Here is a 26580-nt window from a genome sequence, read left to right as displayed (position 1 = left end):
CTACCTGTCCCCATGTCACTGTCACATATGAAAGCTCAGAAAATAAATTTGCTGATAGGTTCACTGACTGTTTTGGATAGTAAATATAATGCAAGTGAGTCATTTTACATCAAACCGTTTAAAATGACTATGGACATCTCAACCACTGAATTATACAGAGATTTTGAAAAATAGTTGAAATTACCCTTTAAGCCCTAAGCACAAATAAAAGAAAGTGTTGGTCTTCCTTGTAAAAAAAGGCATAGAGCTCAATTTAAAGAAAGTAATTACATTTAAATTGCAATATTCTGTCCTATTATAGCCTTCAAGCTCCTGCTCTCTGAAAAAAAGAACAGTTGAAAGAATAGAAAGTGCTTAAAGAGTCAAACTTATTTTGGAATGCTCCATATGCTATTTGGTCAAGGTATGAGGACAAAGTGAGATGACTGAGCAAAAACTGAATGTGGAGCATGTCTCTGAAGAACAGTAGCTTTCTTACTTGTGTGTGTGTGTGTGTGTTGTGAATGCAGGTATTTGTGCTACTGTTCCTGAGATGTGTGAGTGCAGAAGTTGCAGGATTCGCTCAGTCTGAGTCACAGTCTGATTTAGAATATTTGAATCATGAGTTCTAGTCTAAGCGCTGGTTAGTGTTTCCCACGCTGCCCCTCTTCCTCTCCACTAGAGAGGAAATGATTCTAACAAACATGTTTTAAAACATAATTGATACAAGTGATGCTGTGTCTTCTCTGATTTGCGTTTTGGATTGTACAGACAACAGAACGACTTCTACTCAAGTCCACAGACGCTGACCTGCTGCTGGCCCGATGTCCTGAAACTTATTTACAGATCTTCTCACTTTCTCTCTCTCTCTCTCTCTCTCTCTCTCTCTCTCTCTCTCTCTCTCTCTCAGACCACCAGCAGTGGTAGCAGCAGGATGAGTTCAGACGGAGGCGGACGGCCGGTGAAGGTGGGCTCTGTGGTGGAGGTCATTGGTAAAGGTCACCGTGGTACGGTGGCCTATATTGGCACCACGCTCTTTGCCTCTGGAAAATGGGTGGGGGTCATCCTGGAGGAGCCCAAAGGCAAGAATGACGGTACAGTGCAAGGCAAGCGCTACTTCACCTGCATAGAGAACCATGGGATATTTGTGCGGCAGTCACAGGTAGAGCACAAAGCAATAAGCCCAAACAATCATGCTGAGCTTATGTGTCTCCAATCTTCAAAAACTTAACAGGCTTTTCTCGTTATTTCTCCCTGTATCTCTCTCTCAATGTAGATTCAGTTGGTGGAGGATGGGGTAGACACAACGTCACCTGACACCCCTGAGCCTGCCACTGCAAAAGTGCCTAAACGAGGTAAATTTACCTCGTTGGTGTACATTATATTCATAAGCATTTATAACTGCAGGTGTACACTAGATTCACTTGCATCTATAATCGCAGATTCACGATGTATTTATATATATATTTTAATGCTAGTGTGCTGTTGTTTCATATGGGTGTGTAATACAGGTGTGCAGTACATTTATGTGCATATATAATGTAGGTGTGCAGTGGATTCATATGCATAGATAAATGTAAGTGTGCAGTGGATTCATATGCATACATAAATGTAGGGCTAAGGGTAGATTCATATACATATATAATGCAAGTGTGCAGTAGATTCATATGCATATATAAATGTAGTTGTACAGTAGATTCATATACATGTATTTAAATGCTGGTGTGCAATAGATTCATATGCATATATAAATGTAGGTGTACAGTAGAATTATGTATATATAAATGCAGGTGTGCAGTAGAATTATATGTATATATAAATGCAGGTGTGCAGTAGATTCATATACATATATAATGCAGGTTTGCAGTAGATTCAGTAGTTTTCTTTGCATAACCAGTTGTATGCAAAAGTTTACATGTGGCAATAAGTTAACAACTCATCTACAGATAACACACCTCTGCACATTTTAATGCACATTTACTGTTTATTTGCTGAAATTAATATATTGGGGGGATAAAACATGAAACATGGCCTGCCAAAAGTTATGGCACATTTAACATTTTTATTTTATTTACGTTTTATTTTTGTACTTTTTTTTTGTAAGCTCAGCAAATACATAGCAATTGAATACAGGTATTTTTACATAATCAATTCAATCTGCAAAATGATCAGTTTGAAATTTTAACAATATCAAGGTGGGTTGGCCTTTAAAATTCTGTATAAATAAATAAAAATGGGCAGATATTGTCGTTACAGTGATAATGTAGAAAAATATATAAGTGCAGGTGTGCAGTAAGTTGATTTTAGTTCTGGCTCATGGATTTGACTCATATGAACTTTATACGCTTCATTTGCTCTCTTTCTTTTTCCACAGAGATTCTGGAAGCTCCCAAGGCCAATAAAGTGGTGAGTGAGAAGTTCTCTCTCAGTATTAGTTATGTCTTGGATATGTCTTTGTGTTAGTTATGTGTTTGTGTGTATGAGTATTTTTGTATTCAAATATATGAAATATATATGCGCCATTGCTCTGTGTGGTTTCCTAGCTTGAATGGGCAGTTTGTGGATTGTACTACTTTTTTAATCCAGCAGAGGGGGCTATTGTTATGAGTTTATGCCCATGTCCTTCATCTTGTTCACTTTCCCAACATGAGGGCATCTTTTAGCTTGTTTCCTGTCAGAACACAGACAGGAGAGTTCAGTCGTTTAAACATTAATGCTGTATTAAAGGTATTTTATGTCATTCACTCCACACATTCCAACATTACCTCCAGTAGCACTGTCATGCATGCACTCTCCCTCAATCTCTCACTGACTAGAGTTGTTAATATGCTGCAAAGACCTACTTTGAGTCTAAAGGCTTCAGCGCTTATGTTGAGCAGAGAAACTGTGGAGAGTTTGCATTGCCCAATCTACATCTCTGGCCTCTCCATTCTCACGGACTTTAGACCTACGTTTTGTGATGGTCATTGGGATCTTCATTGTGTTGGATATGCAAGGCCACAGATCTGCAAGCGTAGGTACAAATTGTTAATGAGAGGGCACTTCAGCTCGACCCACTTCTGTGGTTGATATTGATGCCAAACTTTTGAATGTGAATTGTGTATTGGAAGACATTCTTTGTTCTTTAGTGTAATTTTTTTAAGTCATCACGTGCAGGGCCGGCTCTTTTTTGACCTAGCTAATGTGCTGCAAAATAAAAATTCAGCTAAAAAGTTCCATAAGCTGTCTAAAGTATGTAAATGTATAACTGACTCATTTGAGTATCTGATGATTTGGATGCTCATTTCTAATGAGTTACAATTTAAAATTACAACCTTTTCAACATTCTGGATTTGCAATATTAATAAGCTTATTTGATCCGACCCTGGTGGCAGCGGAGACAGTGTCGCTTTTTTATCCTTATAAATGATTTACTTTCTGCAAATTACGTAGAATGCTTCCTTTTTGTCATCATAAACGTCACAATTTCATGTGCATGAGCATCAAAACCTGGATTAAACACAGCCTAAGTATCTAAATCTTGGCTGTGTTAGGTTTTGGGCAGTTGAAACTCAGAAATCAGAAATCCTCATTAGACAGACCCCAGATCCACTACCTCCTGTTTTCCAATTACAAGCCAAAACTAAAGGCATGATGTTAATAGGGAACTCCTCTGATTTTTCCACATTTAAACAGAGTCATTCTGAGTGGTTCGAGGTAAAATGCTTCATTATACAGAAACTTACCAAGTCAGAATTGGTCACAGTGGTGGTGATAGGAACCAGACGTCTGAAGATTTTAATACCTTTAAAAGCTCCCTCACAGAAAGTTTTTACATAAATGGCTACAAATATCCCCTGACATAAAACATGTTTTTTAAACTTTATTCTTGATAAACCCATGCTGAATGTAGTAAATGAAAGTAGCCCCTGAAGAAAATGTATCTCTATTGAAATGGCTATTTTTGTGTGAACCCTGGTTCTTATCACCACCACTGTAAAGAAATCTGAGTTTGTGCGTTTCTCAAAAATGACTCATTTCTCATCAATTCACTCTCATCTCTTTTACAACATAGTATTGCATAAATAACCCAGAAACTGGTGGCCGCAGGGCCCTAAGCAGCTGCTTATGTTGCTTATTTTTAAGAGCCAGTCCTGATCATGTGCTTTTCGCTATGAATTCTGGGGCGACCAAGAGCTGTCTCTTCTGCCCCGGGCCTAGACATATATGATTATCTCTAGTATGTTCTGTGCTATTGCCCTGATAACTAACTGTAGTGTAACTTCTTCAAAAATAATTAAAGGAATGTGTGAACAAAAAGTAAAAAATGGATAAAAAAGAACAAAATGGAATAAAAGACTTCAGCCGCTGAGCTCTTGTGGAAAGAAGGAAAAGGCCTTCTCTTTATTGAGCTTTAAGTGGCAAGATGGTTCCCGGACAACCACAATACAAAGATTATCTTGACATATACTTTTTGGGATGATGAAGTAATCACCCCACCCATTTTTATACAATTCCATATCGTCCTCATTGTATCCAAACCCTGCAACCTTTTTTGGAAACCCTTAGAACCAAACACACACGGTTCTAACCTGGTTGTACCGGGCTGTTTCATCCTCTCAAGGTCATCTTACATGGCTTCTTCACCCAAGTCTGAGTTCACTTCAGCTATAATTTGCACTGTCATCTAAGAAAATTCCCCTTTAATTTGTTTTTACATCGGCTATAGTTTATAATATCATCCAACAATTCCCTTCCTTTCATCACTAATTTGTAGCCACACTTTATAGTTTGTTTTGTAAGTTTAAAGAGTTCATTGAGTTCATCCCCTTTAGAGGTGATATCCCAAATGCATGCAGTCTATAACCTGCTTCCCAACGTTACCTTTTTATAGGAGATCTCCAAATACTCAAGTTAGCTAATATTTTAGTTTACTTGTTATTAATCAGGAATGTATCATTAAATTTCTCTGTGAACTCCATGAGCAAAGTCTGCAGAAACCTGCATCCAGAAAGCCTCAGAGACCACATTATTCCCTTATGGTCTAGACAAATGACAGAGTCAGAGCCCTCCAGCTCAGTGGGCCTGCAAGGTTGGTGACAACCAGAGGTTTAGATTGGGCAGATGTGTGTGTGTGCGTGTGTGTATGTGTGCTCCACATCCTCTGGCAGAACTCAGATTGGTTGACCTTTTGACCTTGAACTTCTCACCTTTTCCTCCTCCCTCTGAGCGTGCAGCGAGGAGCCAAACCCAAAAAGGTGCTGCATGTTTTTTCTAACCTCTGTAACCATAGAAACTGCCAGTCCGTACGGCTCCGCTGCATGCCGTCAAACCCTGTCATTAACACACCTCATGTAACTCTGTGTGTGTGTGTGCGTGTGTATATATGTTTGTGTATGTGTGTGTGTATGTATGTGCCTGTGTGTGTGTGTTTGTGTTTGTGTGTGTGTCTGTGTGTATGTATGTGTGTGTGTGTGTGTGTGTGTGTGTGTGTGTTTGTGTATGTGTGTATATGTGTATATGTGTGTGTAAGTGTGTGTGTGTTTGTGTCTGTATGTGTGTGTGTGTGTGTGTTTGTGTGTGTATATATGTGTCTGTGTGTGTGTGTGTTCTATCATAGATTCCCATTTCTTGTCAGTCTGTTCTTGTTGCTAGTCATTTGCAGCCTGGCTGAGTTTGAGTCTTGTTATTAGCGGCTTACATATATAATCAAGACGCATGCTTATGTTATGTTTTTGTGCGTTTGGGGGGGTTGTTCTTGCAACTGATGCATTTCATAAATGCTACATTATAGTATGAATTAAAGTAATAAATGACATGAATGGTTTGAGAAAAAACTGAATTTACACAATTTTCCATTTACCTCAGATGTAGTTGATCAGCTGAGACATACCTTTTTTGTCCAAATGTTTGTTTAATTTTATTTCAAACTTCTTTAGTTTTAAACCAGTTTAGAGTGTTTAGAGGAAAGATTTGGAGGACAGTCAAGTAGTAGTGTTTGTTAGTGATGTTAGCCTCACAGTTCCAGTTTAAAGCTAAAGAAGTTGAGAATAAAAGTAAGTTTTTGTTAGCAACGTTAGTCTCTTAGCTTCAGTGCTGAAACTCACTTTACCAGTAAACCCCTGGGCAAAATTTGAAATACTAAACTATATCACATAAAGTCTGAACAAATCTAAACTGCAATAACAATCCAGGTCTTAGGATGAGAAAAACTTGAGAGAATGTAATACGTTTTAAAGAAGTGTAATACAACTTTGGAACACTGGAGCAATACAGTCAGCAACAACAACAAATATCATGTTACTATAACACGTTTCTTTGTGCCATGTTAGCCCCAACACTGGTTATGTTAATGACATTATAGTAATAACCGTTTATAACACTGTTGGAAAGCTTAATTGCCAAGCAATGAAACTTAGCCTTGAATACAAAGCCTAAAATAACATATACTGTATCAATTCTATTAAAGATTTTGATGGCCTAAACTTACATGATAATTACCTTTCATTTCCATTATCATTTTAGTGTGAAGGTATTTTTCAGACAACTAATGTATATATGTATTGTTCTTAACTATGCATATGCCTTATAAGTTCTTCGTAATAGTGTTATAAATGTGAAAGTGTTGGTTACTTTATTTTAACCCCTTAAAGTCTCAGACTTATTATGTACTTAGGCTTACTATTCAGTAACTACAGGGACTTCAATGCAGACTGCCTGAGCTATTCTCAGGTTATAGAAGTGTGTAATAAAACCTTGGGCCTGCTGGTGGGCCCTGGCCTTTGGGCCTGAGTATTGCTTTTTAAATAAGTTAATTTATGCTTATTTAATAGTAATTATGATGTCTCTATGAAGGTAGCCTTTAAATTTGTGTTTATTGTGCATAAATGTTTACTGACCAAATTGGCTTATGTTAAAAGTGTGTTTTGAGTCAACTGGCTTTATAGGGAAGTGCATTAGAATAATTGTCCATGGTAATCGACTGTATTCTTCTGAAGTAGCAGTTAAAGATCAGGTCGAAAAATACTGAAGTGTATGTAAGTTGGTGTTGAACGACACATACAGTCTGATGGTCTGAAGGTGTGATGTGCCCTCAAGACACAATATGATCTTGGCCAATGTGCACCTTTGTGGCAACCAAGTTTAAGCCATCATTTGCATTTCAGCAGAAATTGAGGCAGCTCAAATTAGTGCATGCATGAAAACATTTTAACAAGCATGGGTTTGTTCTTCACTGCAAGGCCACACTTAGGTTTCAGTGAGAAACAATTAAGACCAGAGAAGAAAGGTGATGATAACGTGTCGAAGCATGGGTTTATTCTTCACTGCAAGGCCACACTTAGGTTTCAGTGAGCAACAAATAAGACCAGAGAAGAAAGGTGATGATTAAGTGTCAGCAGTTTCAGTGTATTTCTCTGTCAGATGCATAACGAGTCAGCAGCATTTACTTTCACATCTGCATCTTTGGTTTTTTTGATGCTGTCTCCAGCTGTTGGGTTCTCTGAGGGAAGAGTATATGTGCTCTGTGCTTGTCTAACTGAGCATGATCCGCCTGAGTGCTCTCTACAGCTCTTTGATTCAAAGCTCAGGCCGCAGTCCGGCAGGGCCTGCTGTGGGTCACTGCTGAAATATCGGGTCCCAAGTCACATCTGCAAAGCTGATTCTTTTAAATGTCAACATTCAGGTGGTATTTTAGATTTGAGACTATTTGTGGTCTTTGCCAGACAAAGAAGTGGTGTTTGTGTTACTTAAGATTTCTCATTAGAGCTGATAACTGATAAATGACGATGGCCCCTCTTTATATTATTTAGCGTCTATCCTGTTAAAGAGCAGAGTAACACATTGAGCAACATAAAACATTGCCTACAATTTGTAAGAATCAAAGAATTACCTGTAGAGTGTGTGTACATATTTTCATTTTAGTATGTGTTGTAAACGTCAGGGTTTTGCTCACAGAAAGATGAATGGTTACACTGAAAAAAATGAAATGACTTCATTTATATTATTATATTGGTTCCACGTGAATGAAAGCAACACTATCTTTCCTTTCAGTTTAGCTACTTTTGGCCTGTAATGTACTTTAATCATGTGGAACTAATGAACTGTGCGATAGTTTTTCAGTGTAGATGCGCCCTGACAGTGCTATTTGAGCCACACACGCTCACTGAGGTCCTACACTCTAGTGGGCTTTTATTATATTTGTGTCAGGAGTGCATGGCATTATATTTCTAAAGCTTCATCAGTACTGGTTAGCAGTAACTACAACTCTCGTTTTTCTTCGTCTTTCAGTCTTATTTTCCCTTGCTTAGCTGCAAATGCTTCCTATGAATTCTTTTCTGATGTGAACAATCATGAAGTAACAGTTAAAAAATGGTAAATACCTGATTCTTTTGAAATTTTCTTACAAAATGTAAATATAAGATTTCTCTTAGTATATGTAAGTTGTCTAATAACTTGCATATGTTCTGATTCTGATCACCTCCAAATGTACACACAATTTGTAGCTATTCTCATATATCTTCTTACATTGTATACAGTGCAGCAGGTGAACATTTGCACAGTAACACCTTTGTCTTGTGCTGTTTTGACTTTTATGAATTCTGAAGTGGTACAAAAGCATCACAGAAACTTTTTGGACTGAGCTTCGTTTTTCAGCAGGGCAATGGCCCAAAACATAATATTAAAGCAACTGTTGTGTTTTCCAGAGCCTAAAAATTTTATATTTGTGACTAGCCAAGTCAACCAGTCAGCTGATGTGAGCACCAAAGAGCATTCAAAACATGCTGAAAAGGCAAAAATAATATCTTTATTAATATCTTTATTTATAGAGCATATTACATAGCAGTGGTAGCTCAAAATGCTGTACAGACAGGAGATAAAGCTTAACAATAATAGAAGAAACTATGATTATTAGTTTGAAAGAGTGCCTTTTGAATGAAGTGAACAGGCTTAAAAGGAAGCAACCGAGTAAACGCTCTCCTCCTCACATCGCACTGCTCCACCTTCTCCTCCATCCCTCTCTCTTTCCTCTGCAGAGCTGTAATCTGATCTATCACTCTTGCCTCTGCACTCTCCTCTCTCTTCCCTCCTCTCACTCTGCCTGTAATGGATATTCCAATGATGCTGCCTCTGCACAACCAAAGTGCAGCAAGATATTAAAGACACACACACACCCTCTCGCTCTTTCACACACACACACGCACACACACACACACATACACACACCAAGTGGCTGATTACAATAATACAATGTGAATTCTGTGACGACAACACACAACTCAGTCTTCATAATGATGTTTACGTTTAAATCAATCAAATTCAACTCATCACTTTTTCAGTGCATAGTTTAAGTCTTAAGGACAACATTGAAGTGACTCATTTATTCTTCCCTTTCTATATGTCACTCATGAGCCTGATGATAAGAAAGCTAAGAAAAGAACACAGTGTAAAGTACCTTCATGTGAGAAAAGAATCTTTGGCTGGGTGACAGCCTAAAATACTGTATCACAGCACTACTTCAGACTTAGGATTTACAAGTAAACACATTAACAAAAAAATTAGCTTACACGACAGATTTTAGCCGGGTTATTTTTGGGAATCATCACGTCTTACCACTTGACGAGCTACTTCTTTTTGTGGAGAGCAGTCAGCAGACCTGGAAAATTACGAATGCAGTCATAATTCAACCTTCTATGAAGAAAAAAAGTAATACTTCATTAGCTATTATTAACATTCTAAAGATGGTACATTTAAAAGAGGTTTTGTTCCTGTTTTCCATTAGGTTCTGTGAAAAAGATGCTCTTTTGTTCCCTGTCTGATTTCTCATGTCCTCTGTGCATTGTTAAATTCAGCTAGGAGTCAGTCAGTTCATCCACACAGAACGTGTGGCAAACACAATTTAGCATATAACATATTGATGTAAAGATTTATTTAGGTGCTTTGAACTGGCCTTTGTTAGCTGCATCACTAAACAAAATGAACAAGACTAGTGTTAAAAGCTTTCACCAGTGTTCATTCTGCTCAGTAGAAGTCACAGTGAAATATACTTTAGGACAGCATAAAGCACAATCATTCATGCAGGATAGATAAGAGAACCTTTCTGTGGTGACTTTCTCTTTATAGCTGACTGCAAAGCATTTGAAGGGTGAACGCTAAAGCCTTCTGTTGCATCCCACCTTAAAGACTACCTTAACAGGTTGTGTCATCGCTGTAGAGACAAAACCTAGTTATAAACATAGTTTATCTAACCTTTTTCATTTGTTTACAAGTTGTTTTAGCAATCATTGCAGTGTAATTGTCCTTACATTTACATAAACAAATGCCATATTTTAATGCTTTTTAACATGCCCTTTTACTTTGACTCACAATGTTACACAAGTGGCCACAGCAGAAGGGGACGAGAGGTCAATGGGGAGTGGAGGGTTCAAGCGGAACGCGCTTGCCTGCGCTTGCAAAATAATTTTTGGAGAAGTTTGAACACAACATGCATATAATTTGTAATTGCTATCTATAAACTTTTGTGCAGTGCATTTTTGTTGTTGTTAGCCATATAGCCTTTAGCATGCTAACTAGCTAGCCAGCAGACCTAATGATGCAATCGTATCAGCAGTCGTGCATAATTTTGCTGGAAATTTGCAACTGTTGCTGGAAATGGTGAAGTCAATTGGGCAGATGCATAAAACTAATATTGGAAACGGGACAAACTTGCGGGACATTTTTGGGTAAAAACAAATGCAGCAACAGGCTGATGTTGTATGTAATCCAGTTACATATGTGGTTGCTGGAGATGCACTAGAGACACATGAAAACACATGAAGATGTTTATTCCGGATGTGAACAAGGCCTCAGTTTTAATGCAGCAGCTAGAAGGTTGTCCATGTTTCATGCGAGCCCTGACCACTCATTGGCTAACAAGGTGACATTGACAACTCATGTCTCTGGCACCAACACTTTCCGAAAAGTAAAGATGGCCCCCTGTAGACAAGCACAGAGTGTATGTTCTTGCCCCATTGTTTTGAAAAGCCCAGTGTAATTAGCCCATAGAGAAATACTGAAGAAACGTTGCTAGGATACAGGGCAGACTTTCATCAATTCACCCCCAACACCTCACCCCCCCTTTTTTCCCTCTCTCGCTCTCTCTCTCTCTCTCTCTCTCTCTCTCTCTCTCTCTCTCTCTCTCTCGCTGTCTTTTTCTCTCTCTTTCGCTCTCTCCCTCTGTCTCCCCTTTCGCTCTCTATGGCTCTCGCCCAGAAGGGAGGGAGTCTAGTGATGTAATGTACTTGCTAGGCAGCAGTTGGCACAAAAGAGCAGCGGAGAGAGGAGGAGGAGATTAAGGGAGAGGGAGAGAGAGAGAGGGAGAGAGAGGGATGGGTGCTGAGGGAGAGAAGGATGGCTGCTCTGTGTGAGGGCTTTCAGAAACATGACAGTGCTGTAATGGAGACATGAGGAGATGAGTAGAGACGAGGACGTGAGCAGAGTGTTCTCGCAGGAGAAAAGAGGACGGATTCAGCTGCTGCACTGAACCGAGAGAGAAAAGGAACCTGTGCAGCTATATCAACAGCGACTACCTGCAACACCGTGTCTGTGTGTGTGTGTGTGTGTGTGTGGCTCGCCTGCTGCTATGTGTTTCTGTGGCTTTTGCTGAAGGTTTGGCCTGCACTCCTTTCTGTCTCTATGTTAATGTGACTGAACCCTCTTCTGCCTCTCTACTCTCTTTCTCCCCCTGGTGTGTGTGCGTGTGTGTTTGTCCTCTTTCCTTGCCAATATGATGAGACAGACGCCTGCTCCTCGTAAGGTACACAGCACCTGATTCTTTCATTATCATTTCTCTGAGCTCTGTCTGGAATGCAGTGATCAAATCAGTGTGAGTGCAAGAGGATTAGTGTGTGTGTGTATGTGTGTGTGTGTGTGTGTGTGTGTGTGTGTGTGTGTGTGTGTGTGTGTGTGTGTGTGTCTGTGTGTGCAGTTTGGAAAAGTGGTGTTGGTGGGTGGGAGGGGTGCGAGTGCTGAGTGTATGAGTGAGTGTAAATCAAAGTTGACGTGTGCCAAAGCTAAATTTGGCAACAGTTTACTTGAACTCTGCTACATAACATTGACATAACCATGCCATAAACATGTAATTGCAGATGTCTTATGCAGACGTGCTGTCATGAGTCATATTTTCTTCAGTAATATATATTGCATTATTATCACCATTATTGTATATCGTAGTGACAGAATGCTGATGATGTGAGCTTATACTTTAATAAATAAATGGAAAAAATGACCAATTCATTTCACCCCAAAAATGTGATGACACAACTTAATATCCAAAAAAAATCATTAGTGTCACTTGTTGAATGCAAACTTTATGACAAATGATGCTGACTGGAATAAGTGTTTATGCAGGTCTATATCAGTTGTCATGAGGGTCTATCATTGTATGCAAAACTTGAAAACCTCTGGCCAAATGTTTTTTCATTCATTCAATTCAGCAAATAAACAACAACTATGCGTTATAATGTTCAAAAGTCTGTAGGTGTAGACTTAAAAACACCGCCCTGTGGTAAAGTGTTACCATTTTTGTTAAGTGTACTCTAGTCAGTGGTCATGACAACAAATGTTATGATGTACTATATAGCATATGATGATTGCATATGATGTCTGCCGTGACATTTATGGTGTGATTATGTCAGTGTAATGTGACAGAGTTTAAGAACCCTACATTTACACACACAAATAGACACACTTGTACAGGTGTATACACAGTGGTTCATACAGTATTATAAATGCCTGGCTTGTCATTTTTGTCCCCCTGTGATATATTGGTTTATCAATGTCTGGGCAATGTAAAAGCTTACAGTTTGAGTGGTGTTATGATTGATGAGTCACAGCACTGGCTGCAACTGTGGCCATTCACCTTAGCATGATGTAGATGTAAAATATGAATAATAGAGCCTTTAGAGATCATATGTATCTGATATGATAGTTGCCTCTGTACTGTAACCTGTTTGATTGACTTCCTTTTGTAGCGCTTCAAGTACAGAGGCACGCTTCTTTCACCACCCATATAAACAAATTCAAATGAAGTCAATAGTACCTATAATTTAATTTTAAACAAAATAAAATTAAATTCTATTTAACATTCTAGGTCTTATTTAACTCTAAATCTTCTGTAGCATTGCTCCAAAGAACTCTTAACGGCACCCTTATTTTTAAGTGTAGTCTCTCTTTGCTGTATCTGTAGTGTATGTCAGAAAACCACAGACAATAATATCAGAGAGTTTTCCTTTTACTCAGTAAAAGAACTGAAACTCACTGACAAAAGAAGCCACTGAAACCACACTGACTTCTGTTACAAGGTTGTTTTGAGTTGGTGAGTGCTCTGTTATATATCTGTATGTCTAATGCAGTGGGTCATTACAGTGGGTGCCATTTATCGCCTGCAACTCTTAAAAAAAAAAAAAAAAAAAAAAAAAAAAAACACAGAATGTGGTTAATTAGCGTCCATGCTAATGACATTAGGACATTAAAGACATTCTTTTTTATGATGAGCAATTTTTATTGATTTTTTTCTCACAGATTTATACAAAGACATTTGCACTTGCATTAGCAACAACTTTAATATACCTTAGCCCTTACCAGTCCTGTGTGTTTTTGCTTTCTGGGTTAACTTAGTATACAGATATTGGACGAGTGGGAGCAGGAAAGAACTGATAACTCAGTACTTTTACAAAGAGAAGCTCTTATTAAGGACATTCTAATGATTTCCCTCAACACTTTTAAAGCATATTTACATTCAGTGTACAATTTGTGTAACTGTGATTGTTTGTGAGGTAATTTGTTTTCTTGTTAAATATTCCAGAATTTATAGAGGGTTAAAGTGTTCAGGTAACAGAACTGAATGAATGTTGAAGGACAATAAAATATAAATTTCTCCAGACCTATAATGGCTGACTCATGAAAAAGGATGGTTTACATATATTTAATGGATTTTCTCATTAATGCAAATAAATACATATTTAAAGTATTTTTATATTTTTTTGTATATAATACTTATATTTTAAGGTAAATTGTGGTTACAGTGGGCTGGGGCAGCTTATTATACTATAGTACTATAGTTGAATTAATATCTTTAATTATTTATCTGAACCATGCACAAAGCTGTTGTGAAGGACACATTACCTGTGTTTAAAATGCTGTTTACCTTTACTTTACATGCATATTTGTGAATGTTTGTAAACTAAAATTAGTGATAAATTCTTGTCCCCAGGGAAGTTACTGTCTATATTAATGAGGTCTGTGCTACAGAAACAGCAGATAGAGATTATGTGAAAAACACTGGAGCATTACTTTATTTATAAAAGATCACATTAGATAGGAAGTACTGCTCACCAACATGTACAGTGTGCCTGGGTCAGAGAGTGTGTGTGTGTGTGTGTGTGTGTGTGTGTGTGTGTGTGTGCTAGGTACAGATGAGGTTTTGTTTGAGTTGGCTCTGTGGTTCCCTCACTGCAACAATGCAGCTGTGAGGAGGCCTGTGTGAGTGTTGTTTTTGACCTTGGTGGTGCCAGCCACTCTCTTTTCCTACCAGTGAGAGAATAAATGAGAAAGTGTAGACCAATTTTGGGATTGGATTTTAAGAAGTGTGTGTGTGTGTGTGTATCTGTTCACACTCTCCTGTTCTAACTGGAGATGAAAGAAGTTGTACACACACACGTATACTCACAGAACCATACAGTCGTATACAAGAGTTTGAACACCCCTGGTGAAAATAAGTTAATACATCCTCTATAGGGAACGGAACTCAATTAAATGTGCAAGTTTTGTTAATTTTAGTGCACAATTTCTGCTTATTTGCTGAGTTTAATATAACAAGGACACAAAGTGTCACTGATGCAAAGCTTCAGCATGTAGTAGTCCTGGGAAAGCATTCATGCCCACCATGCTCTGTAACCTCCTAGCCATTTCACCTAACACAGGTTTTTCATACCAGCTGCTGAAGTGTCAGTAGCTCGCCTTTGTAGACAACTTTATTTAATGTGAGTAAGTGAGTGAGTTAACTAGTTAGCTAGTTAGTTAGATACTTACTTACGTAGTTACTTAGTTAGTTACAAGTGAGGTCCATGTAGTGTTTCACATCTAAAAATGCAAAATCCATAACTTTTCTACACACGTCTTCTAAGCTGCTTCTCCTTCTGGGTTGCGGGGGTGTTGGAGCCTATCCCAGCTGTCATTTGGCGGAAGGCAGGATACACCCATGACAGGTTCAATAACTTTTATGCAGGCCAAATGTTTTTTTTAAATATCTTTTTCAAAATGTCAATTTTAACAGATCAAAAGAAATTGCAATTTGCAGAAAAATAGCATATTTAAGTGTGTTCCCTGTAGAGGATGTGTTAACTTATTTTCACAGCAAATCAACAAAACAGTTTGACCAGGGGTGCCTAAACTTTTTCATACAACTCTGTACCCACAACCTTTGTCTTTTCTCGTTCTGACTGATTCTGCTGATCTGTGTTCTCTCTCCCATTCTTTTCCTGACCGCACGATCCTCATCTCTGCCCACTGGCTGTGTGTGTTTGTGTGGTGTGTGTGTGTGCTCCGACCTCAGACCACGGCCAGGAGGCCTAAGGTGAGTTTTAACTCCCCATTACAAGATTAAGACTAATCCATTTGTATGTGTGTGTGTAACTCCTGACAGGCCTCTGGGAGCTTTGATCAGTCTCTTGGGGGATCAATGGAGTTCATGCTGTATTCATACTGTGTGTGCTGTATGTGAACTACAGTGCTGTACAGAAGTCAGAGTCTTCCCTTCATTTCCAGCCTGATTTCCAGACTTTAAGTACAAGTTATTTATTTTTTTAAAGAGATATTTCTGAGGAGGTTAGATATTAGATAAGACAATCCACTTGCAAAGTAAAGAGGACAGACAAAACAGGAGATTCCAAACCTGCAGTGCAAATAATAATTAAAAGTCATAGAGGTAGTAGGTCTTCTAAGAGCTCCTACGAAACTCCTAAGGTAGATGACCAAAACTGTCACCATCAGATAAACAGCACTTAAAGCTTTCATCTTTGAGAGAGAAGAGAAAATCAAACTCCACACTTAGTTCAGATCTGAAAAGGTCCACAGGTGTTTCTGTCCACCCTTCCACTGTGAGAAAACAACTCAGCGCTATGAGTCCAAAAAGGATGTGTAGCTGTCAGGAAGCCATTACTGAGAAGGGGAGACAGACAGAACACACACAAAAAGCACAGCGATGGACTGACCACCCCAGAGTCCAGATCTTCACATCTTTGAATGTGGTACTTGGATTGTACTTGGATTGTAACTTGCATTTGTGTTGATGTACTTGGCCAATAAATCTGACTCTGATGCTGAAACTGAAAACTCAACCACCTTCTAAGACGAAACCAATGTGGGAAAAATACCCCTGAAGATTTCAATGACAAACTGAAAGCAAAAAGACTGAAAGTTGGGTGGACAGATTAAATATAGAAAAAATGTGTATTTAGTTTCTGTTGTGTAAGTTAAATGTCTTTTCCTGAGGCTGCAAATTGAACTTAATTGTACTTAATGGCTGTTTTCACTGGAAATGAAATGAATGAAAGGTGGTCTCTGAGTTTTGCACAGTGTTGTATATGGAAGTATATACTGAGTACATAATCATGACATAAGCTTTTGCATTCAAATGCTATCTAATTAAAAAAAAAAATCTACACATTGCAATGTTGTCATATCGAAACCTCTATTTACTTTTTACACCATGTAAAAATCCCAGCTACCATCTAAATTGTGCAAATGTTTATGATGAACGATCAGAATCATATCACTACTGACATATAACATTTTATATATTTATATATTTTATAATAACCCTCATGCTTAGATTTGTCCCATATTTCAATCTGATATTTGATGCAGAATTTTTTTTTGGAAGCTGTTTTAAAGGCAATGGGTGAACATTAATATTACATTTAGTTGTTGAGACTTCTGTATATTTTATTTTAGACTTCTGTATAAAATATGTGCTTTCTGATTTTTTTTCCTGATGCTGAAAAATTAATTACTTGCTCTTAAATGCCATTTTGATTAGAAAATATGACAAATGAAGGGTGATCTCTGACTTTTTTGCACAATGCAGCATGTACATAATAAATATTGCATATTTGCATCAGCGTTCCCATATCTTTGCATTTAATTCAAATAAAGCTCTTTTCATTATCATACATTATAATAAAGAATGTTTATACCTGCTCTTGTAAAGTAATACACTTTGGAGATACAAAGTTTTGTTATTAGGTATTTTGACAACGATCACTTTTAGAAGTGTGTTTTCTTTTTCTGCATGTGTGTCAGGCACGGGCGGGGGTCGGGGTGAAGGTGGGCTCTGGCTCTGCCTCTGCTGGAGAGATGAGCAGCAGTGAACCCAGCACTCCTGCTCAAACGCCATTGGCTGCCCCGGTCATTCCCTCCCCTGTGGGGAACCTCCCCTCCCCTGGAGGTCCGCCCATTCCAGCCCCCAGTAAGGTGGGATGCTACCGTTGTTCTCTCTTTCATTCTCTCTCTTTCTAAAACCCATCCTATATACACATCATCTCCTCTGTCTGATACGTGTTACAGTTGCATATTGATAGTTAAAAAATGTCAGCATTATTTTTTCTCATTGCTTCCATTAGATGCTAATCCCTTCTATTCATTTTTTATGTTATACAGCATATTCATGGCCATTTTTCTGTGTTTTTATTTTTACATTTTCAAGCATTACATTGTTCTCAAATATAAAATAATCCATTTTTGTCTCATTGCTTCATTTTCAGTGTGACATCATGGATATGCAGGTGTGTGTGCATGACTGACTGTATGATGTGCACACGAGCCAGTGTGAAGGCTGTTTTATGCTTACATTTATACATTAATATACAAGTATTGGGGTAGTTACTCAAAGTTACAACAAAACAAAATGTAATGAAAATACATTATTTGGTACTCCCTGGAAAAAGCAATTTTATTGCTCATTGCTTTACTTTGGAACCCATTTCCAAAACCCATTTGTACCAACTGTACAAGAGAAAACCCAACAGTCCTTTTCAGTGCCTTATTTAGAAAGAAATAACCAGGGACAGTGAACATCATTTCAATGTCCTGTCAGTAACCTTGACAATGCACAGCCAGTTATGTTGAAAGTTATGTACAGCTGATGTTGAAAAACATAAAAACTAGTCATAAAAACTATTAGAGCTATAGTTCAGAAACAGCCTGCAGTGGCGTGCATAGACTTAAGCAAGAGCAGGGCTGAGACTTTTATAAAAAGGGCATTTTATGATGGCACCTCTGAATAACTTAATTTCAGGATTTTTTTAGTATATGAAAATGCCATTGTAGACAGTTTTTCTAATATTATGATCTTCTATATGCGGATCTGATTTTAGTTATAGTTAATTATACAAATGTAACATATAAGTCTTGTCACAAGAACCAAGAATAGACCTCATCCTAATACATTTCCTAATAATTACAGTGACAGTATAATATTACTCACTAGGGGTGGGAATATTTAGGCACCTCACAATTCGATAAGTCATTTTCTCGTTCCACCTTAAATGGTGCAGCAGTTACATTCGGCGCCTCAAGAGACATTTTACAAGAAACTGTTCTACTTTTGAGGAAAAGATTTCTGGCAGAGACGGGAGGAAAGCGGCAATAGTTGAAACGATAAAATGGCTCTTCTTAACAATTGGGTTGTGACTCCTAACCTGGCTTTTAATGCAGAGGGAGCTGGTTGGATTTCTTGCTCATCCAGTAGTGTTTTTATGTGCTGCCACAGACTGTCCAGGCACTGCATTTGCTCACTTCCAAGTTCCGCCTTTTACATTCCATCAACATTATGTTATCAACTAAATATTTAGAAAATCAATTTTTGACATGAATCTATTCCAAATCGTTTACTTTTGCATCGTAGTGCATCTAAGAATCGAGTTTTTCCCACACCCCTATTACTAACACTCTTCATTAAGACAGTAATAATCATATTTAGCTCGTCAGTAAAATATATTACAATTATAACTGTTATCATAAGCAGAAATATTATGCACTCTATCTTTCCCATCTAGTTTTTGCTGGGAGCTTGTACATGGTGCCAGCAATTTGGCTGTAACTTTCAAAACTTTCCCAGTAATCCTACAGATGTGTGACTTGATGACCATTAACCAAAAAAAAATTGAATGGAGCTGAAGGCTGTAAAAATGCCTGATTGAGACTGTGTGGCTCATACTGTATGGCAGTTGCAACCAAGACTTGGTTACAACTGCCATATTTTTATTTGATGCAAGATATCAGACGGAGGAATTTGTTCAATCAGGAATGATTGCGGTCACTTCAACAACACTAAAGTTAGCTTCGTCGTCACCAGCTCCTCATTCTAATTTTCCATTCCGTCTTAAATGGTGCAGCAGTCAGCTGGCACCTGTACAGGCTGATGTTTTAAAGCCATTTTATAGGTTCACAGCCACAACCAAACTGTGCCTACCCTCCAAGGACAGTTTGCACAGCAGCATATTAAGCATTTAGAGCTCATCAAAAAGGGCACTTTTCGTTTTGTGACAGAAGGTGCAGAGACTTCAGCTGGGGCTCTTAAAGACATGAACAACACAAGTAGTGTAATTGTCATTAAGTCAGCAACTGAAAAGTTTAAACTGTAATGTGTTACACTACTTTGTTACAAGAAAAACTAATGGCATCTACTGTTACCTCAAACATTGTAATATGCAAAACCAACTAACTCCCTATTGCTGCCTGAGGTCAGTGTGGCCATTTCTAAAAGTTGAGTGCTGTGTGTGTCTGTGTGTTTCATCTACTCGTTCACCTTAGTCTTCCCTCTGGCTTCTGTTGAATTGAGGGGTTTTGTATATGTCACATGAATAGATTTAAAGTTACAGTGCATTTGTGTGCATGTGGGTGTCAGGAGGAAGAGGCTCTGCGCGTGCAGGTAAAAGATCTGGAAGAAAAGCTGGAAACTCTACGGATGAAGCGGGCAGAGGACAAGGCCAAGCTGAAAGAGCTGGAGAAACACAAGATCCAGCTGGAGCAGCTGCAGGAGTGGAAGAACAAGATGCAGGAACAGCAGAATGAGCTGCAGAAACAACTCAAAGAGGCCAAGAAGGTCCACATTCATACATATACACAAAAAAAAAATGACACAATTTTCCTCTCAAATACAGTTAATCAGCCAAGACATGTTTAGCTGATCAAATATAAAGTGGTTATGGAGCCGTCTTGAAGCCTCAAAGTCCTTTTTTATAGATAACTGTATATCACAGTGTGAGAAATCACATAAGCAAGACTCATACATATTCTCACACACACTCACACCAAGGGGCAAGATAGCATATCCAGTGGGCCTGACTACATGTCTTTGGGAGAAAAACGGTTGGTGTAGTGTAGTGGGTAACACCTCTGCCTTCTACGCTGTAGACTAGGGTTCAATCCCCCACCTGGGTAAGCACCCTACACTATACCAATAAGAGTCCTTGGGCAAGACTCCTAACACTACCTTCGCCTACCTGTGTAAAATTATCAAATTGTAAGTCGCTCTGGATAAGAGCGTCAGCCAAATGCCATAAATGTAAAACGGAGCTTCCAGAGGACACAGGAAAAAATTGCAATCTGCCTACAGAAAGGACCTTGGTTGCCCAGCCAGGGAATCAAACAAAGGCCTTTCATGCCGTGCCACCAAACAAAGCAACTTTTAGACACCAAACATGTTTTGGCTGATTGTCTACTTTTGGAACAAGGGGAGAAGTTAGTAAATTTGATTTCTGGCCGAATCTTCACCTTAATTATAAAACTGATCTCTAATTTAGGCAAAGAGGTGGAACGAAACAGAGGTGGAAAAAGTACAGAGGAACTCTACTTAAGTGAACTTACAGTATATGTATTGTATCAACTTTTTATTCAAGTAAAGTGAATGTATGGATCTAAATGAAAGTTGAATTGAACTGATGAGAAAAAGAAAAAAAAAGAAAAACATTCATGACCTTTGAGATTTGTAACAAGTACTTTGAAGATCTAGGTGAAAATATAAGGAGTAAAAAAGGTTTTCTCAAAGATGTGTAATTGATTTAAAAAAGTACAAGCATTAAATTTTTAATTCAAAATTTCAGTTCAAAAGTACAAGAATTTTTACCAGTGATCATTTTTTGGTCCCACGGGTCACAATGCCTTCTACACAAATGTATAATTGATAAAAGTACAAGAATTCAATTTTAGTAATACCCAAGTAAAGAACAGGTCTGCCAAAATAATAATTAAAGGGTCTGTATCCTATATGTTCACTGTATTTTAACCCCCCCCCCCCCCCCCCCCATAGATGTTTTTATGCCAATTATGTGCTTTTATTCCTCTGAAATATGCTATTTCTGTTACTGTTGCCTTAAGACAGATACATGCACTGTATGCAAGTCACAAAGAATTACTTATAACTTCCTGAGAGGGTGGAGCTCAACTGCTATTGTCTGAATGGGAGAATGAAAATGAATAAACAATAGATTCAAAATAGGCTATTTTTTTCAAGTTAATTTCCGTTAAAGGACTATATGGTCTTTGAAACTTTAACAATGTTTGCGCACCACATCAGACTCGATATGTGAAGGAAATTCAGTTCTCTGTGATATAGGCACTTTAAGTACAGTAACAAAGTCAAACTCAAACGGGCCTCAAATCATATGCTGATTTTTACTGATGCCTTTATTGTAGGAGGCAAAAGATGCTCTGGAGGCGAAGGAGCGTTACATGGAGGAGATGGCCGATACGGCAGATGCCATTGAGATGGCTACCTTAGATAAGGAGATGGCGGAGGAGAGGGCAGAGTCTCTGCAGCTGGAGGCTGACGCCCTCAAAGAGAAAGTGGAGGAGCTGACCATGGACCTGGAGATCCTTAAGCATGAGATAGAGGAGAAAGGTACACTCACACGGTCAGACACACACACACACACACAGAATGCATTGCCAGTTATTGTGCTCATAAACACTGATACAAACAGACCACCTGTGGACACTGGCTCATTCTCAGTTTTGCTGATCTGCAGGCTCTGATGGAGCTGCTTCTAGTTTCCATGTGAAACAGTTAGAGGAGCAGAATGCCCGTCTGAAGGAGGCCTTAGTCCGGTAAGAATGTGAGGCTAAAAAAGGCCTGCACCTTTAACTTTCTACAGCCTGACGTTCATTTGTTTGTCTGTTTGTTTGTCTGTTTGTTTGTGTGTATGTGTGTTAGGATGCGCGATTTGTCAGCCTCTGAGAAGCAAGAGCATTTAAAGCTGCAGAAGCAGATGGAGAAGAAAAACTTTGAGCTAGATACGCTGAGGACGCAGAAAGAGAAAGTGCAAGAGGAGATGAAGTTGGCAGAGAGGACCATAGATGAGCTCAAAGAGCAGGTGCACAGTCCTAAAAGGGAATTACACCGATTTCCACAGAAATTGACCAGCACTGATTTCTTTACAGTGGTGATGATAGAAGTCAGGGCCTAGTTTCTAAAATGTGCTTGCTCTTCATTTAAAATTTGTTCTTTAGCTCTTAAAATCCCAGGCTTATTACATACTAAGGCTTATTATTCAGTAATTACAGGGACGTCAGTGCAAACTGGCTGAGCTATTCTTAGGTTATAGAAGTGTTTAATAAAACTTGGGGACTTATCAGTGGGCCCTGGCCATTTAAGGGGTTAACATAAGGTCATTTGCATGTGATTGATTCATAAAAACAATATGTTCACGAATTGCATGCGCTAATGACCATAGCACGCTGGCATTGCCATTTGTATATCGTATTAGAAACTAATGTTTATCTAAGTATATTTTCACATCAAATGCACTTTCATATTCACATTTTAAATCAAACATAACAAATGTGAATTTTCACCAAAGATCATTTTACAATGAAATCTGTTAATATAAATAAGCCCCCTGTGGTCACAATGCCTAACATGAAAATATAGCCATTTTATTTTGTATCCAGCGTGATCAATGAACCAGCCTGTGCCTTCTGTGTTTTATATGTAATGCTGATTATGGTACTAATAGTGGAAAATCCAGAAAAGCAAGTTTTCTTTAGTTACTATTTTACCATAAAATGTCCTGCATCTCTCCTCCCTGAATAAATTTAAAAAACATATTCAGATCCATGTAATGCAATAACTTTGCATGAGGCAGCTTTTAGAGGCACCAAATGTTGTGGACACTTGGTTTCTATCACCACCACTGAGAACAATTCTGACTGTATTTAGGGAAGCATTTCACATCAAACCACTCTGAATGACTTTGTTTACATCCTAATCCCTCTTTAACATCCTCAGTATCTACTATGAAACTTGTTGTTGGCTATGTAGTTAATAGAGTGAGGGACTGACATATGGGACCTTAGGTTAATAATATAGGGTTCTCAGTGTAAAGTGTTCTGAGAAGGCCATGGCTGGCCTGAGGCCATGATGAGACGTTTTTATCATCTGTTTTGTGTGTGCGTGTGTGTCAGGTGGATGCTGCGCTTGGAGCAGAGGAGATGGTGGAGATGCTGACAGAACGGAATCTTGACCTGGAGGAGAAAGTGCGGGAGCTCAGAGAGACGGTCACTGACCTGGTGAGTGGATGCACCCCCGTCAGCCTGGGTGTGTGAGTGTATGTAAAACATTGTGGAGTGCATACAGCTGTGGGTGTACTCAAATGTATTTGTGTGTGTCTTTATGTTGTAGGAGGCCATTAATGAGATGAATGATGAGCTTCAGGAGAATGCCCGAGAAACAGAGCTGGAGCTGAGGGAGCAGCTGGACTTGAGTGCGGCCAGCGTAAGAGAGGCGGAGAAACGCGTAGAGGCAGCACAAGAGACTGTGGCCGACTACCAGCACACCATCCAGAAATACAGAGAGCTAACAGCACACCTGCAGGTACTGCATCCCCTCACACTACAGGAGCAGCACATGCTACTCTCACTCAAAAGTGTAAATTACAGGAAATGAGCAAATAAACAAGCACAAAAACAATAGAAAAGGCTCAAATAATTGAACATTTTACTTATAAACAGGACTGCCCAGAGTGTGGCCTGTGAACCAAATCTGGCTCATGAAAATACATGATATGGGCTGTTAGAATGTAACTGACCTCACCCCATTGCCCAATGGGTTTCAACAGGTAGTTTGTTAAAAAATTTGAACATTGTTAGATAATCTATAGTGGACTATCCAAATAAAGTGAGCCACATATTTTTATGCTATGTAACTCCTTCAGTTCATATTGTCCTTTTAAAATGGTATTTCTTAAGTATTGTAGAAGCAAAATATAGTGAATGTTGTAAAACGCGCTTTTAAAAATCTGATTTGACACTATCTGAATCTATTAAAATCTACTTTCACCACAAATATTCCAAGCAAGACAGAGTGTTTGGGAACCACTTTGGCATTTATAGTATTTAATCTGCTCTTCTTTTTTAATAATGCAACATCTCAGTTCTTTTATTGCATTTATTTGATATGCATAAAAATGTGATCTAACAAAGCTGACAATTAACAGGAGGTACCTGACCTGACTCTAATTAGGCAAAGAATCCTAGATTTACTTTTCTTGTTTTACCACAAGAATTTCCAGTAAGCCAAAATTTAATGCCTTGAGACCTAATGTGATCTACTAGACATTCTAAAATGTATGGAGGTGATAAACCTGGTACAACTTTAAAACACCATAGAAGTTTTTAGAAGAAACCAGCAAACGGGTGTGGAGCATATGTAATGTTCAGGGAGAACATTATGCGTTAGACATATTTTACAACCAGTCAGTAGTCTTTTAGATGATACAGTAAATAAGGCACTGGATTAAAGCATGAGTCAACCTACTGAACTGAATTGAATCATCAATAAATAATGCACTATAAAGATTGTCTGAGACAGACTACAAGGCTTAAGAATGGGCAAATGTGTGGATGACCTTTTTTTATTTTAAAAGACATTTTGTGTGTGTGTGTGTGTGTGTGTGTGTGTGTGTGTGTGTGTGAATGCGCAGGAGGTGAACAGAGAGTTGATGAGCCAGCAGGAGGCCACGGCTGAGCCGCAGCAGCAGCCTACAGAGATCTTCGACTTCAAGATCAAATTTGCTGAAACCAAAGCATATGCAAAGGTTAGGCACAAACACACAAATCAACTGTTTTGGAAATCATAGCCCATGGACAAAGAGCATTACATCTGTTTTAGAGTACTGTGCAAAAGATTTAGGCAACTAAGCAAAACATTTATATGGACAATAACTGTGTATTTGTTTGTAATATCAGCATGTGTTTTTCAAAAAAATTCAAACAAGCATTAATGCACAGAAAAGTAATAAGAATTTTAAAAAAAAGTTGATATCTTGTGAGCTATTCAGAAAAATACAGGTTTGGTTCCAGATGTCTCTTTGATGCCCCCAGCCAGTGCATAGATTTATTACATTCGTTACCAGCACGTCTGATTTAATTTAGTGACATACTGATTGTGCCAAACCAGTGTTGGATGATATCTACAATTACTACCAGGCTTCCACAGGTTTGAATAGTTTTGGAAATAGTTGGCATACATAAAAAATGCTATTTATTGCATTATTGTTATTTATAAATTAAAAGTAAATAAATAAACTGCCAAGATAAATACACACACAAACACACACACAAACACACACACACACACACACACACACACTTACTTCCTAAGCCCCTTCTCCCTCAGGGTTGTGGGGCCAAGATAAATATTATGACTCTAATTTTATCAGGTGTCTAAAATGTTTGCACGGCATGGTTTTTCTCCTTGAATAAAAGTACAAAAGGACAGGCTAGTGATTATTAAAAGTAAATAGATATATTTTTTAGATATTAAAAGAAAATGAACAGTATTTGTGTTAATATAGAGCTTTTATAGTATTGCTTGGATGAACACATTCAGTTAAAGAAACCTGTGTGACTAGAGACAAGAAATATTGACTCGCTGAAGCACATTTACAAGCAGGTAATTGTGCTTTGAAATAGAAATATTGGTAGAGTACTTATTCTTTGACTCTACTAATATTTTATTGTACTTTGTACACCTCTGATATTAAAAAACAGTTCTGCATATTATGAGTTGCTGTAACAAAACACTACATCTCCAAAATGGTGACCATCCTGGAAGAAACGCGTTCTTAACTTACATAATGTAATGAGATTATATTTGAGATCATTTAAATTTTTTGTGTTTTAATTGGTCCATTCATCCTGAAATGTTCCTCATAAGGAGTTTTTAAGTGATGTAATAAAATAAAATAAAATAAAAAAAACTAGACAGTTTTTGCTGAGTGTAAGGGAGGGTTTATGCTAACAGTGCCATAATTCTGTGTGTGTGTGTGTGTCTGTAATCACAGGCTATTGAGATGGAGCTACGTAAGATGGAGGTGGTTCAGGCAAACAGGCAGGTGTCTCTACTCACCTCCTTCATGCCAGACTCCTTTTTGAGACATGGAGGAGACCATGACTGCATCCTTGTCCTGCTGCTCATGCCCAGACTCATCTGCAAGGTGCAGTTTGTGTGTGTGTGTGTGTGTGTGTGTGTGTGTGTGTGTGTGTGTGTGTGTGTGTGTGTGTGATTGTGCATACATAAACTGA

At 38.3% G+C, this 26580-nt stretch overlaps 1 protein-coding gene across 3 annotated transcripts in view; it reads left to right on the top strand.

Moving 5' to 3' along the window:
• The window catches only part of dctn1b (dynactin 1b), a 52200-nt gene that overhangs the window by 9300 nt on the left and 16320 nt on the right, over positions 1–26580 (top strand). For all 3 annotated transcript variants that reach the window (XM_017690535.2, XM_037538875.1, XM_017690536.2), the window contains exons 2-16: positions 890–1141; positions 1256–1334; positions 2354–2385; positions 5196–5216; positions 11735–11752; positions 15551–15571; positions 17299–17469; positions 19904–20101; positions 21694–21898; positions 22026–22104; positions 22211–22370; positions 23461–23565; positions 23678–23869; positions 24978–25091; positions 26340–26492. In XM_017690535.2, coding sequence (XP_017546024.1) covers positions 890–1141; positions 1256–1334; positions 2354–2385; positions 5196–5216; positions 11735–11752; positions 15551–15571; positions 17299–17469; positions 19904–20101; positions 21694–21898; positions 22026–22104; positions 22211–22370; positions 23461–23565; positions 23678–23869; positions 24978–25091; positions 26340–26492 — 1800 coding nt within the window. The remainder of the gene's footprint in view (positions 1–889; positions 1142–1255; positions 1335–2353; positions 2386–5195; positions 5217–11734; positions 11753–15550; positions 15572–17298; positions 17470–19903; positions 20102–21693; positions 21899–22025; positions 22105–22210; positions 22371–23460; positions 23566–23677; positions 23870–24977; positions 25092–26339; positions 26493–26580) is intronic.

Source organism: Pygocentrus nattereri, chromosome 5 (assembly GCF_015220715.1).
Source record: "Pygocentrus nattereri isolate fPygNat1 chromosome 5, fPygNat1.pri, whole genome shotgun sequence".
NCBI lineage: Eukaryota > Metazoa > Chordata > Actinopteri > Characiformes > Serrasalmidae > Pygocentrus > Pygocentrus nattereri.
The sequence above is the reverse complement of the archived record's forward strand: the minus strand, read 5'-3'. Positions and strand labels throughout refer to the sequence as shown.